The sequence below is a fragment of the Chelonia mydas genome, chromosome 8 (assembly GCF_015237465.2).
Source record: "Chelonia mydas isolate rCheMyd1 chromosome 8, rCheMyd1.pri.v2, whole genome shotgun sequence".
Lineage (NCBI taxonomy): Eukaryota > Metazoa > Chordata > Testudines > Cheloniidae > Chelonia > Chelonia mydas.
In genome coordinates this window covers 20640859-20656101 of record NC_057854.1, presented here as the reverse complement: position 1 = coordinate 20656101, position 15243 = coordinate 20640859, and the positions used below count along the sequence as shown (strand labels likewise).

The 15243-nt window shown below is 44.5% G+C and overlaps 1 protein-coding gene across 2 annotated transcripts in view; it reads right to left on the bottom strand.

Moving 5' to 3' along the window:
* Positions 1-15243, bottom strand: part of NEURL1B (neuralized E3 ubiquitin protein ligase 1B) — a 213299-nt gene that overhangs the window by 42842 nt on the left and 155214 nt on the right. Inside the window, exon 1 of one of the 2 annotated variants that reach the window (XM_007062352.4) lies at positions 6297-6768. The exons of the other annotated variant lie outside the window; for it this stretch is intronic. Within the exon in view, the coding sequence (XP_007062414.2) occupies positions 6297-6327 (31 nt within the window). The 5' untranslated portion in view covers positions 6328-6768. Of the gene's footprint in view, positions 1-6296; positions 6769-15243 lie in introns of those variants that run through there. 2 annotated transcript variants of the gene reach the window in all.

Genomic DNA, 15243 nt, shown 5'->3' with positions numbered 1-15243 from the left:
GAAAGGGAGGAAGACCAGAGGCTCTGGGAAATCCCCTAAGGGCTTCAACAGTGCTATCGATTTTACATGGAAGCTAATGGGGAGCAACATAAAGCAGACAAATGTGTTTGTTCCTCCCACCTTTACCTGTTAGGATCCTTCCTTGCCAATACCTGGAAAGAAGCTCATGGTGGGAAGCATCACTTGGGTGAAGGGGATTTTTGACTGGGGCAAAAGAGTTAGTTTCCCTCCTTGTTTCCATTACGGCAAGGATATTTTCTCCCCACAAAACACCCCAACTCTGAATGTGCCAGCAAAGAACCAAGGGGAAGCAGGTGTTCTCAAGCGATTCCCAACGTAAGGTCTAAGTACTCTCACCTCCGAGGAAAGCTAGTGCTCAGCAGCTCCCAGGATTGCGCCGTAATAATTAGATAAAACAGTACAGTACACACAAGGAAAGGTGTAGAGCAGAGTGGGGATTTTGGGTTGAAATACAAGCAGCCGTTCCAAGAGTGTACGCTGGTCAACAGAATTCACAGAGGTGATGCGTTAAGGAGGGGCTTGAAGAGGAGTGAGCGAAGGTATGGTATGAATCGGAAGTGAGTTCCAGACACAATGAAGGTGTGAAGATTAGCTGTGGGAGTAGGACGTGAAGGGAGTAGCTGGGGGGCATATATAGATATAGATATTATACACACGGAAGAGGTCTTGAAGCTGAGATGATCATTTCTTTTAGAACAAGCACCATTACCCCTCATGTTTACCAAAGACACATGCCAGCCATACCTGATATTCTTTGCAGTTGTGATTAAGGCTGGGAGAGTAGCATGGCAATCAGACCCAAGCCGGATTCTTAAAAGGGAGACCGATTGCTTTGTTAAATACCAATGGCCCTATTTGGGCCAGGGTCACCAACTGGGAACCCAACTGGTACATTCTTGGCTTGTTCGTGGGTCACTTACTCTGATTCTGCCTGCTGCGTTCCTGCCCTCCTGCTGGAGCAGCTGTCGGTGCTTCTCTCCGACCACTGCAGGCAGCTGGCTAAGACTTCCCCTGCTTCTCTCAGCTGGACCTCTCTCTGCATTCTAGTCATTGCAGCCTTCTCCTACACCCTGATTCAATGTAGGGACTTCTCCAAGTCACGAGGATCCCATCAGTTCTCTTCAGCACTGCCTCTCTTAGCCTCTCCAAGCCTGTCTGATGACCTCTCCACTTTCCTCAGGCACCTACACACTCATTGCTCCCTACCATACCTCAGCTCCCTACTAGCCATATTATGAGCATGTGGAAGCTCAGCACACACATGTATTTTGAGGAGAAATGGTCAGAACAGTGTGACAGGCTGAGAAAGAGATGAGAGAAGTTAGTAGCCAGGATGGGGCTAGGGCTGAGGGCGCAAGTGGAGAGGTTAGAAATAGGGAACAGTTAGATACCTTATTGTTGGTAACAGGGAAGGAGAGGGAAAGGGCATTGGTATTGGGAGAGAAGAGCTCCAGTGCATCCTGGGGATGGAGGAAGGGCTGGAGTGAGTGTCACCATAAAGGAGGAGGATGTGACACAGGAAAAATATGAGATAGATTATTGGATTTGTGTTGGTGAATGGGAGCAAGAGTAACAGTGAGTGAAAAGGTGGGGCTAAAAGGGAGGAGTGGGGGTAAAGTAACAAAGAAGGTGCAACAGAGACAGTGGGAGGGGACGGAGGATGAGAGGAAATAATCAGGCCGAGGAGAGGTGAAGTCAAAGTCAACCGGAGCAATAGTAGAGACTAGGAAGATGAAAGCAACTAGTGGCGAAAGCTAGGCAATCAGCAAAAACAGACAAGAACAAATTAGCTTCAAAAGCACTGGGGTAACATTACCTACAACCTCACCTCAATGTCATAAAATTAGACCTTGATATGTGACATAATCTTCCAACAACTTCCACTTGACCACTTAGCCAGTTTTGCAAGTCAGAAAAAGTTCTACCTATTGACTGCAACATTGCAAACCAGTTTATCGTCTACAGAAGAAAGAAAAGTGATGGCTTGAATGAAGTCTTCACTCTTGCTTAACCACTCAGCCACGAATTATTTTAAACAACATGCAGCAGAAGGGTAGAGGCAAAGGGTGCATATCCAAACATAGGGTCCAATACTGCATTCCTCCATTCAGGCAATGCTCCCATTGAAGTCTGAGTAGGCATGGTAGGTCTGGGCCCACATATCAGGGAAAGGAAGTGCAGCATGAGGATTTAAATTCCCAGAGTTGTTGTGCAGTGAACATATCTTACGCATCATACATGAAAGTGAATCAATATGAACAGATTGCTAAGCAGTTCTGTTGACCCATTGGGGGCTGAGACCAATAACAAAAGGGAAAGCTAATTTTGCTGACAGAGTGCTTCATGTATCATCAAGCTGTCAGCTAGATAAGATCAATTTCCACAACCCCAGAGTCTTTGTTTAAATGTATTTGACACATCTCAGCTCTTTTCATCCAATGCCTCCTTAACCAGCTCAAATATAGAAACTGGCTTTCATTAGCCCTGCTCTATTATTCATTTCAGTACCATTCCATTTAGGAATCTTGCTGTTAATTTGACAGTTGCCTTAATCTACTGTATTAACCATCAAAATGCTTGGCCAGCAGAAGTTAACCAAGCTCCTGATACAATTTCTTCAGCATCAGTAGGATGCTTGCTTCTATCATTAAATGAAGATGCCTGATAAAAAGAGATAAGATGGATTAACGTTTCAAGTGGCAATAAGCAGCTGAAGTTCAATTAAGTGAACTTATAAATACAAATGAAGGGGAGTGGGGTTTCAGATTGCCTTTCAGCATTTGAGATAAAAATTGGACAAATTTATATGTAAATCCAAAAACAGTTTGATTGTCTGGCTTTTCCATGAGGCAAATGCAAAAGATCGCTCTAGATTTTCTCCACATCTAATCAGAATGGAAATCAGTTTTCCATCTCCAACTGTTTTTTATGTTGATTTAAAAAAAAAAAAAAAAGAGTCATATTGTAACCTTCTATTTAGCAAAAAGTTTAACTGAAGTGTTGGGCTAGTATTAGTGGGCTTTTTTCTTCCTTCAAATACCTTCCACAGCTTCTGTTACAGGGTAGAGAAATTCCTCTGCGAGCTAAATTGAGAGTGTGTGTTGTTCATTTTGGCAGGGTGCAAAGGAGTTTTTCAGACATATGCAGGAAAGAAGGAGATGAAAGGCCTAAAGATATTAGGTTAGATTAAAGTAATTCGAAATAGTCATGGCCTTTGTAAATAGGAATTCACCCAAGAATTCAGTCTGCAGAAAGAACTTTCCAATTTTCAAACAACTACTCTGAAAAAAAAAAAAAAAAATTCAACACCTGCTTCTATCTAGAATGACGGTTTGATGACAAAGGGTTGCTACACTACAAACTATGAACCCAATAGGGCAAACACTCCCTCTTAACCAATCAGTAGAAGTTAGGAGCTTAAATAACCTTTAAGGTTCAGGGCCTCAGTTCCCCAGAAGCAAATAATTAAGTGAAGATTTGTAGAATTCGGTCCTAAGCTAGAAAAAAATATATATTTTAAAGGGAAAAAAACCTGTTCTTCCTTCATCTTAAATGCTTTATGCAGCATTATGCTACCTGCTTCTTTTAACTTTTACTATTTAAAAAAAGCAGCAGAATTTCAGAAATGTCACATTTTTAGAATCTTCCAGCACAATTTCAAACAACATTTGAGCATCTTAAACGTTTTTGCCTTGCGCAAAAGCAGAATATTCCCAACCAATTGGTATTTTGCAGAAAACCTCAATCCAGGGGTACAACATGAAAATGAAGGTTAATAAGAACAAAGACAAAGTGAGGAATTTTATAATCTGAAGAAAAGGCTTTTTTTAAAAAAACAAAAATACACGAACAAAAACAAAAAAGTCTACCGCCACCAGTAATTGCTCAATCACAAAACACAACAGATTTCACCAAGGATTTAACTCCCAGCTATTATGTTATGTACATGGAGGATGCTCAGTAAAGACTGTTCTAGCAACAGGCAGAAGTAACTTTTATAACCCCTTCACCTTATATAGGGTATAAAAGCGCTTCTAGTTACGTCCCACACCCCAGCAGGTAAAGCTTTTCTCTCATGAATGCATCCGATGAAGTGAGCTGTAGCTCACGAAAGCTTACGCTCAAACAAATTGGTTAGTCTCTAAGGTGCCACAAGTCCTCCTTTTCTTTTTGCGAATACAGACTAACACGGCTGCTACTCTGAAACCCATCATGAAGTTCTGTCTTTAACAATGTATCCCTCCCCTGTGGCTCTCCCTGATGTTTGGGATGGTAGCCCTGATGTTGCCTCTATCTGTAGAGCCTACTGATTGGATGGATTTTCTCCAGTCTCAACAACTCCTTTTGACTCTTTTATTCGTTGATTCATCAGGTATTACATAAATCAGCTGTGATGTCTTTTAGGGTGAGAAAAGGTCATTTCCTATATAGGCATAATATCTGAAGGAGAGAGATGTGAGTGCAGATGGAAATAAGATATATAAGCTTTCATCGAAAAAATCTCCTGCTGGGTACATAGCTAATCACAAACAACAACCCTAAAAGCTGTTTTGTGAGTCACCCTTTCTTTTCACAGAAAATATAAGGGCGAATCCAAGTGCAAATCTTCTGTATTCAAACCTTGGGCTGATTGCTGGGAGACATGTGTGCATTCAGTAGGTCCTTCTGTTTCTTTCAAAAAGCTCAATAATACCCTTTTTATTTATGGGGTGCCCAAAGTACAAAGGGTGAAATGAAGGATGGCTGCAAAGAAAAGAAAAGAACAGCTGAAGATAGCGATTCACAAGGGTTCAGTAATTCAGTACTGTTGATTCTATAAAGACCCATAGCTTTTATTATCCACTGATTCTTTGAGGGGAAAAACTCGCAATTATGAGCTTGTAAGAAAAAGAATATCTGCTTCTCTTATATAAGAGCAGCATTCACTGAAAAGGCATTTTAAAACCAAGGCAGTCCACCAAACATTTCAGATCTGCTTTCAGATAGTTTCCCTCTTGTGTCGCTGAACAGCTGAAGATGTTGTGCACAATTACACACAAAGTCCTTTTTAAAAAACAGCAACAAAAATTATTTCAATTGAAAGCCTGGGTCTCTCCATTTCAGCTGCAAAAACAGTACCAGTTCACCCTCTTTTGTTGCCCTCACAGGGTTCAGAATCTACCCCAGCTGCTAAAGGTTCATTGTCTTTATTCCCATTGCTTCTGGGGTCTCTGAAGGACCCTCAAGTTTCAAAAGCTTATTCTGGTTACGACACAGGAACTGGGGTTAAAAGGAAGGGAAAATATACAAATCCTAAACTGTCCCTAAAGTGATCATCTCTTCTGTCAGCGCAACGCTTGGCAACTGAACAAAAACCATTAGTTTCAGCATCTGTCCCTTCACACATGGAATCCTGCCCCATGTGTCCACTGGAAAGGAACACTCTCCCTTACCTCCTCAATACACAGCTTCAGCCCCTACCTCTCAAGGACAACAAAAACCTAGCCCCTTTACCACACGCACATACACATAAAACTGAGCACCAGTTGGAAAGTAAAAAGAGGCAAGGATTGCTAGTGAGCTACTGAAACAAGTGAGATTTAAAGATACACAAAAAGGATGAGGATTTTAAATGTCTTGTTGCTAGACAATGCTGCTTCCTTCACTGCCAAAGGCTGCAAAGAGGACTTCAAAACTCCCTCCCCCTTTTAAAAATAAATTTCCCCTTTTCTCTTTTAGACTGTACATACACCATTCATCCCCTTTCCTTCCACCTATTTTTAAATTTGTGGCAGTGAGAGAGAAGGGGAACTGTTCTTCCCCCACTCACACCCACGTGTTGGCACTCCAGATCCAGAACACAAACCCAGGGACCCGCGGGTAAAACCCGGGCTCCCTGATCTCAGGAACAGCAGCATGTGACAGAAAGCAGCATGTGCAGCAGCTCTGCGTTTCCTATTGACTCCAGGACACCACGAGAGCAGCATGGAAACTCCAGATCGTAGAGCATAAAGCGGGCCACTTGCTCAGACAAAAACGGCCGCTTCCTAGGAGGTGGAGCAGCTCCCTCCAGCCCTGGTATCGCACAGGAGAGGGGAAGGGCGGGGAAAGGTATCTCCAGCCCGGGGATACTGCGGGGTGTCCGGCTCTCTCCAGCCCTGGCGTGGATGGGGGGTTAGTTCTCTCCAGATGAGAGAAGGGGCGGGGGCAGCTCCGTCCAGCACGTCCCTCCCCTGGAAGCCCCAGGGACAGCGCGCTCCCTGGGGAGCAGGGGCTGCCGGGCCCCGGCCCCTTACCTGGCAGACTCTTGTGCGCCGTGTTGCCCATCACTCCGCGCGGCGGGGGGCGCACGGTCTGCGGGCCCGGGGCTGCGCTGCGCTCCGAAGGGCCATTTGCCGGGGGCTGGGAGCGTCTCCTGCAGTGCCCGGGCTCCGCTCAGCGAGGCTCGCCACACCGCAGCCCGAGCCGCACTGAGCCAGCGTCGGCAGCCAGCAGCTCCCCGAGCTCCCCGCGGCCGGGCCGCCTCCAGGGGGCTGGGCGCGGGCTCAGAGCCCGCCCTGCCGGGGCGGAGCCGGCAGCTGCGGGAACCTGGCCCTGGCGGGCAGCGGGGGCTGCAGGGCAAGACAATAGGGGAAGCTCCAGGGCGCTGCAGGGTGACAGAGGGCGGAGGCTGCGGGCGGATTCCGCGTTTGAACCAGCTAATGAGCCGGGAGGCTGGGAAGCGGGACTGGACTGCGCCCCGTCATACACACTGGGCCTGCGAGCCCGGCCATGCAGACAGCGACCTGCCCTTTTGAGCGTGCGTGGGGGGGGGGGATCCTGTCCAATAGGGTAAGGACGGCTACTTATCCTAAACGAGGACCCCTCCGTTGTGCTATGATAAGTTGGAAAGCCTAGAAGGTGTATGCAAGATCCTCCAGGACTGCTAGAAATGCAACAAAAAACCCTCCACAACCTGCAAAATTCTTCCCTGGCACCCAGAGGGCTTAGCTTACAGGCTGAAGAAGGAGACCACTTTCTGCTTTAGAAAAATAAATCACTACCATGTTTACCAGGCTCAGATCATGCTAGTAAGTTAAGCTTTGTTCTCAGAACAGATAGTTACCACTAAAAACTTTCTTTAAAAAGTTTCATTTGGGGAACATGGGCCAGTGGCTAAAGGGGAGACGAGCTCTATTCCCACTTATTTGCTGTATGCTAGCTCTGTGACTCGGCAAAAACAAGAAGGAGTCCTTGGGGCACCTTAGAGACTAACAAATATATGTGGGCATAAGGTTTCGTGGGCTAAAACCCACTTTATCACCATGCATCTGATGAAGTGGGTTTTAGCCCTCAAAAGCTTATGCCCACATAAATGTATTAGTCTCTAGGGTGCCACAAGGACTCCTTCTTGTTTGTGCTGATACAGACTAACACAGCTACCACTCTGAAATCCGTGACTCAGTTTTTCCACTTGAGAACCAAGGACAATAACACTCGCCTACAGCACGAAGGCTTTGCTTTGATAAATTCAGTAACAGTTGTGGGGCACTCAGCTATTACAATAATGAAGGCCATAGAAGTAGTCAGGTGGAAGTGCAGCATTCATAATATTATCATTGTGATTTTTACATTTTTTGTCTGAAATATAACGGCAAATTTAGAGCAGCCATGAGACAAGTTGTCTATAGATGTTACGGTTCTGCAGAAAACCTCAAAAATGTGAACTGAGGTTGGATGTCTAAAGAGATGTCTAAACCGAAAGAAAGTCTGGAACAGTAGCTTTGAGGTGTTAATTCAGATCACCAGTGATGATAATTTAGATATAATTGTTAACCATTTCATTCCTCATGTAAGGAGGAAGAGAGAGAATCACAGATCTGCACAATCTACTGTGAGTGATGTCTCATATTGGTGCCACAAAATGGTTGCAGTTGGGAGATATCACCACTTATTCTTGTCCCCTCTATCAAGGAGGCAAGCCCAAAGAACACTGAGTATATTGATGCCTCACTGAGGGGGAGCCAAGCTCAGGGATGCTGGAACAATTTGTATAGTGGGGGTGCTGAGAGCCATTGAACCAAACTGTAAACCCTGTATATGATGGAAACCACTTCAAGCCAGGGGGTGCTAGTTCTAAAGAAAATACACAATCATATTTTGAACATCTATACAATCTACAGCCAGAGGTATCTAATTTGTGAGACAAGAGTGGCACTTATGACAGCAGAACTTAGATCAATACCACCAAGCAAGATAAACCTATTGGGTCAGATTTTTATCTCATTTACACAGGTAAAAATCTAGAGCAGTTGCAATGAAATGACTCTGGATTTACACCGGCCCACCTGACAGCAGAGTCTTGTTCATTGTGTAAAAGCTGAAATGACAGACTAAATGCTAAGGCATGTAGAACTTGGTCAAGTAAGGCTGAGGATAGCAAAGGGGACAAAAAAGATCTAATTCTCAGTATTATGCCATGATACAGATTTGTTACAAAAGGCCTTAGCAAATGAAACACCAGCAGCTGTTCTCAAAAGAGCCTGCATCCATCTGCTGTCTTCTTAGGTTAGCATATGTTGTACCACTGGCTTGGTTGCCCTAAGCTGCAAAGACATACGTAGAAATAGTCAAAGGACATGAGTGCACTCACTGAAGCAGTGTTCCCCTTCAGGGGGAAGGAGGAGGAAAAGTGCAGTCATGTTATCTACACTGAGAGAAAGTCCTCATATCACTAGAGAGCACCAAAGGTGCGGCTTCAGCTAATGCAAACAACTCCCCCAGCAAGAAGAGGCAGTTATTATTTTAGGACTTAACAGCCTCAGATTGCAAGGAGAGCTGTAGAGGGGCTATTCTGCAACTGGGTTTCTTACACTGCATGTAGGCTGTAGCGACACCTCATCTGTCTACTGTGCACTCTCCCCCTAGGGGCACCAGGTGGGGAGACGGCTCCTTGTCCCTCCTTCCCCACCCCTACACACCTGCGCTGGGACAAGGGCAATCCTTCCCACAGAGTGTTCCAAACCACCCAAAAACAGATACAAATAGAATAAAGTAAAATGGAAATCTACATCCTGGCGACACTGAGGCACCTCAGGGAACGCAATCAAGTTTCCTAAATTTAATATTTTGTTAAAATAACAGCTTTACCCAATATGATATAACTATCATGAAAAATACTCAAGGAATGTGATTTCTCCCCCTCTCCTGAAGTACCCAAAAGCAACCACAGTGAGCAAGTGCAAGAGAACCAGAAACTGACACAGATTAATTTGGAAACAGAAAGTGAAATTGAGCAGTCCAGGCTTACTTTCCAAGCTTGGAGAAATGCAAAAAGGAAACCAACTGTCTGGAGTTGTGAAAAACTATTAAGAGCTCAAGAGAACTTTGAAAAATCTTCCCGCTTCAGCAATTGGAGGAGTTATTGATAACACATTTAAGAATATTTTTTGTTAGCTGGATGATTATCTTGACAGAGAACTCTCCTACAGCTTTTCCATACAAACGCATACCCTGACAGCGGGACAGTTATGGATTTACTGCACACTAAGCCCAGGCTCTGACTCAGGTTGAGCCCAAGCCCTGCTTCCATCCACACTCAAATCAGTCTGAGTCAGGTCAGAAAGCACTCAGGACCTGGGTCCTAGGCCCGGTCAGTTCCAAGCCCTGTCATTTTGCTATGTGGACGCTGCTCAAGCTGCAGACCAGTGTCAAAAGGTCTGAGTGGTGCAAAGAAACAGCTGGGCCATCATGCACAGGCAGGGATGCAACTCAAAGTGTCTTATTATCAGTGTGTGCACACAAAAAATTTTTATTAGATACCCTGGGCTATAATCGGCTTTTAAACCACAGGGTGACAAACATATAAAAGTAATCTCTCAAGAGATGGGAATAATTTATTAGGAAAAACTAAATCTCCGTTGATTGACACCAAACTGGATATATGGTATCAAATGATCCACATGCTGTCTGTTAATCCCCTTGGGATGGGGTGGGTGGGGGAGGTTGGGATGAAAGGTGCTATGTAAATGTAAAGGATTATTGTTATCGCTTGGCATTCTTACGCTTCTAACAGGTGGCAGTAAATAATTACATGCTGATCTCTTTTGGTAACAGCCAAATGAAGTGCAGACAATTTGCAGACCATTTCTGTTTTGGGGACAGAATCTGCAGTGCTTGAGAGGAATCATTTCTTCCTGTTTTGGATCATCATGTACATTAGCCATCAAACCTTCCCTTTCCATAAAACCGAACAACTGTGCAGCTAGATGGATTTTCTGGCTGCTGTGGGGCAAGCCTCCTGTTTATTCTTGTGCTGCTGCATATGGTCAGAATTAATTCCCTTTTACTCTGCCGAACTTCCTTCTCACACCTTAGTCACATCTTCTTGCTCCACCCTGTTTTCTGGCCTCCTAAACACTTGTCGTCAAAATTTCAGGGAGTCCAGATTGCTGCCACAAGACACCTCTCACTCTGGGATTTAGGGGTGTATCAACTCCTGGTCTCATGAGCTTCCTACCCATCTTGAAATCAGATTAAATATTTGCCCTGTTGGCTTTCAAACTGTCCATGGAGTCTTTCCAACCCACTCCTCTCTAAACTTGCTTTCCCCCCGTTCTACTCACTCACTCCAGCCTTGGTCTCCTATCCCATCACTCTACATTTGGGTTGCAGGTAAAACTGTCAATCCCTCTGATTGGAACTCTGTCCTGCCAGCCACTTCTCTCTCTTTAAAGCTTCCTTTCCTGCCGATAGTTTAGGAGTGGCAATCTGAGAAGCATCTTCAGATGCTGTGCATGAAACATGCTCTATAAACATAAATCAATCTCGTGTAGGCATTCAGGAATGGAGATGCTAACTTGGGCGTCATACTATCTGAAAAGGCATAGAAATGGCGGAATAATATTCTCTGAGATACGAGGCAGTAGGGACATACTTCATCTCCGGGAACAAATATACTGAAGTCAGAATACACTATTACAGTATAATAGAACTCATTCCACTTATACTGTAAACACACAGAGAAAGACTTTCTTCTGCAGCAGTCTGGTTGATGATAGATATGTTTACAAATATAGATTATGCTCTTACTGGCACCCAGTGCTTTCTTCCCCATAAACTGGGTAAATGGACTGATTCTGTCTTGGCAGAGGGAGGGTCATTAGAGAAGGGATTCAACCATTTGATTTAAGTATCAAAGGAAAGATAAAGCAAAAGCATCTTCACTCATCTTGCAACTTTCTAATCTCGCTGCCTCCGAGAGCTGATGGGCTGAGAACATGGAGAATAGCAGCTGCTGGTCACGGCAGAGCAAACTGTAAAAGCTTTTTCTCCACTTCCCTTAGTACACAATTAAGAGGGATTTGTTTAGGAAGGATTCGTGTAAATCATGGCCTCAGTTGCTGCACAGAGCTATCGTGCACATTCCAAATGCTGAAAACAGTTACCTTCCTCCCCTGCTCCTAAGTGCTATCACAGGACACTTACAGGTCACGCAAAGAAACTTAAAAAAAAAATAAAAATAAAAATCAAGGGAAGCAGGAGCTTCCAATGCAACAGTAGGAAAACCTACACCAACCAAAGAACTTCTTGAACTGGCCTTGACTGCTGAGCAATTGAAGCTGTTTCCTGCCTGGAATCCCTATGGCCTCCAGGAGATTTGGCAATGGTGGGGCTTTTTTTGTTTATCATGTCCCTGAGAGTGTACCTCTGTCTTCTGGGTGGTCAGGGCAGGATGCAGGAGTGGCCACAAATCTCTGACATGCAGCCCTAAGCCACCCTCATCGGAACATGGAACTGCAGCCCACCGTGATGAGAGATGCCTGCCAGCAATGCTCTGATTTGAGCAGAGTTATTCTCTTTTGATGAAGGAGCAATGCCCATTTGCACAGGCCACACCCCTATATTTCAAACGAGGGCAGCTGAAACATGCTGTATTTGATACAATATAGGGGAGACTCTAGGACTCTTGGCAAGTTGCCTGCAAAACGGTCAGCTGGGCAAAGTTTGGGCTTTATAGATGAAGGGGTTCATGTGAAAGGGGACAAGGAGATAGCAAAACAATACATTTAACTGAGTACGGTGTCGCTCATACCAGCCCTATCCCAAAAGGACTTGCAGGGTGAAAATATATTTACAGAGACAAATGGTAAATAAATGCAGAGGGAGAGATTAGGTGCAGAGGAGAAGGTGCTTGCACCCACAGGGGTGAGGCTGTGTGGAAATGCAGAGCAGAGGATGGAGCTAGCTGAGTAAAGGCAGTCGGGGAGACAGACAATGAAGCATCATTTTAAGGGAAGGCCCATCTGTATTTGATTTCAAGTTTGGGTTTGTAATACATTTGAACCTCTTTAGAAGGATCAGTACCTGCCTCACTGAGAGCCAATGGAAATGCATTGCCTTGTAAAAAGAAAAGGAGACTTGTGGCATCTTAGAGACTAATCAATTTATTTGAGCATAAGCTTTCGTAAGCTACAGCTCACTTCATCGGATGCACTCAGCGGAGTGAGCTGTAGCTCACGAAAGCTTATGCTCAAATAAATTGGTTAGTCTCTAAGGTGCCACAAGTACTCCTTTTCTTTTTGCGAATACAGACTAACACGGCTGCTACTCTGAAACCTTGCATTGCCTTGTGTTATTCTCTCCCCTCCTACCTAGACAGTTTAGATGCAAAAGAGAGAGGTGCTCACAATGACCTAACAGGATTTGAACCCACATTTCCAAAGGCAACAGGCTGATCCATCATTATCCTAAGATTTTTATTTATAAATTACAGGCAAATACCTTGTCCTGGCAGGGGCTGGGTAGGGGATTTTCAACACCTTTTGGAAACAGACATGGGCAAGTCCCATTATTGTTAATGGGATGTCAATATTATCTATTTGCCCTCAGCACCACTATCAACACATAAATCTGCACTCTTTAGCATTAGCCCAAGAAAGCATTTAAAAGAAAGCAAATGTAGCTCAGCATTCAGTAGATGCATGTCCTCCCTTTTCTTTTTAAACCAAATGTTGCCCATATAATTCTAACACAAAGGAATCGGTTGTAGGCTGTGTTATCAAATGAGTCATTTTCTGTGACAATACAGTGTGATTTGGATAATTCTTCGTACGCATGTATGGATTATAAATTATATCCTGTACATCCAGACTTTTGGTACTCTGGTCCAATGGCTGAAGCAGGGAGCTGAAAAGTCAGGTCTTCTGGGTTCTCAGCCACTACCTTGTTATGTAACCTTGGAAAGTCACTTAACCACTCTCTGACTCATTTTCCTCCTCTGCAAAATAGCGATAATATATCTCACAGGAGGATTGGGGTTGTAAGACATCTTTAGTTAATGTTTGTAAAATGACTTTGATATTCTTGAATGAAAGATGTTACATAAGTGAAAATTATTATTTTAAAAAGTGAAAGAAAGACAGACAACTGTTCCTTCATCTGACTGATCTCAGTCATCTTCCATGCAATAGGCTAATGAAAATTCCCAGAACACAGATCTTGCATGGGTCACACATCAGACACAGGTTAATTCAAAGTAATGGATAATGGTCAGAAATATTGGGAGTAGCAGGCAATGAGAGGGGAGGGCAGAAGAGCTTCAAAGTATGATCCTTGTGGGTAATTTCTGATTAATATTGACACAAGGGGGACTAAAAGTGCCAGATTCAGTTTCCATAGGACAACTGAACAGCCATCAGATGGGAACAGTTTTTTATCACAATTGTTTGGGGTGGATTCAAAACAGCAACCCATAGTTGAACACCTGTAAATCCCATTGCCAATCCCCTAAACCACCCAACTCCCTGTGGTTTTGTTAAATATGAACAGACCCATATTTGGTAAAGGGCCCTCAGCCAGTGATAAGACCTGACACCCATTTCAAAAGCTACCACCTGTCCTTTGGTTAGCTGCATTCTTACTGAATCCATGAAGCTTGGCTCTGTGTGTCTAAAAGCAATCAACATGCTAGTGTTAGAATATGGCAGCCTCTGTCCGTGCCTACAAGGAAGATGGGTCCATGGGACGCAAACTCCCAGGGAGGAATTCTGGTAGCATAAGAAATCCCCACAGAGGTTGAAACGGCGGCAGAGGACATTAAAAACCAGGATCTATATTTGCTGGCATGTGGGTTTCTTCTAACCCCTTGAAAAGCAAGGACTGCCTGCCAAGAGAAATCTGCTGTAATTGGAACACAGCTGGGATGGATAATTGGTCAACCCTGGAACTGACTACACATGGGCTTTTTCCCAAACACCAGCCAGGACAGGGAGGCTACTCCTGTAGAATATAGTTAAAGAGACTGTCAGAAGTGGCCTCAGAGAGCCCTTGGGGGGAAAAAGGGAACCAGAAAGATATTAAAAAATTACAAGACTTCCTATGCTTTGAGATCTCTCAACTGTTATTTGTTTCTGTGCCCAGGGCAGTGTTTACAAGGGGCATTTAAAACACACTAACTAAAAATACTTTACATCTTAGGGACTGAGTACGCAGCAAAAAACAACCCAAAAAAACAAAAGACAAAAAAACCATGGCAGCGATTCTCAGAGCCTGGGTCCAGTGACTCGTGCTTGTGCTCCAGTGCTAAAGATAGCAGTGTAGACACTGGAGTGTAACCTGAGCTCTGAGATCCTCCCACCTTGCCGAGTTTCAGAGCTCAGGCCCGAACATCCACATGGCTGTTTTTAGCTAGGCCCCGCAAGCCAGAGTCAGTTGACCTAAGCTCTGAGACTTCCTGCCACTGGTCTTTTTTTTTTTTTTTTTTTTGCTGTGTAGATGGACCTGAGGAGCTGATGGGAAGCTTGGCTTGTCCATATGACACAGAAAGGCATGGTCCCTGCCTCAAGGGCTTTCCAGGGTAGAGCCAATGTGTGCATCACATGGGAATGGCAATATCCCTGTGTGCTCAGTCCACTAAATATTAAAATAGGTAGTGGGGAGGCTGAATGGGATGGAATAGGTACGGGGATACAGAGCCTTAAAACTCTACATCACAAGTTCATATCCATTCATGGTCAACTATGGTCAGAGGTGGTTCCCATCTGATGGCTCTTAGATGATTTACATGCAGTGAGTTCAGTCCCCAGTGGACATGTCCACCTCACACTTGGCACGAATTGTCATCCTTGCTGGTAGTCTAAGCAGAGAGCCATGGACTGGAGGGGCCAAGAGCTAGTCCCTAGAAGTGGTCTGTCTAGGTCAGGGGCATTGAAAGCTTACACGCTCGATTGTGGCGGGGCCTGTTGTGTAGCTCCACAGAAGACT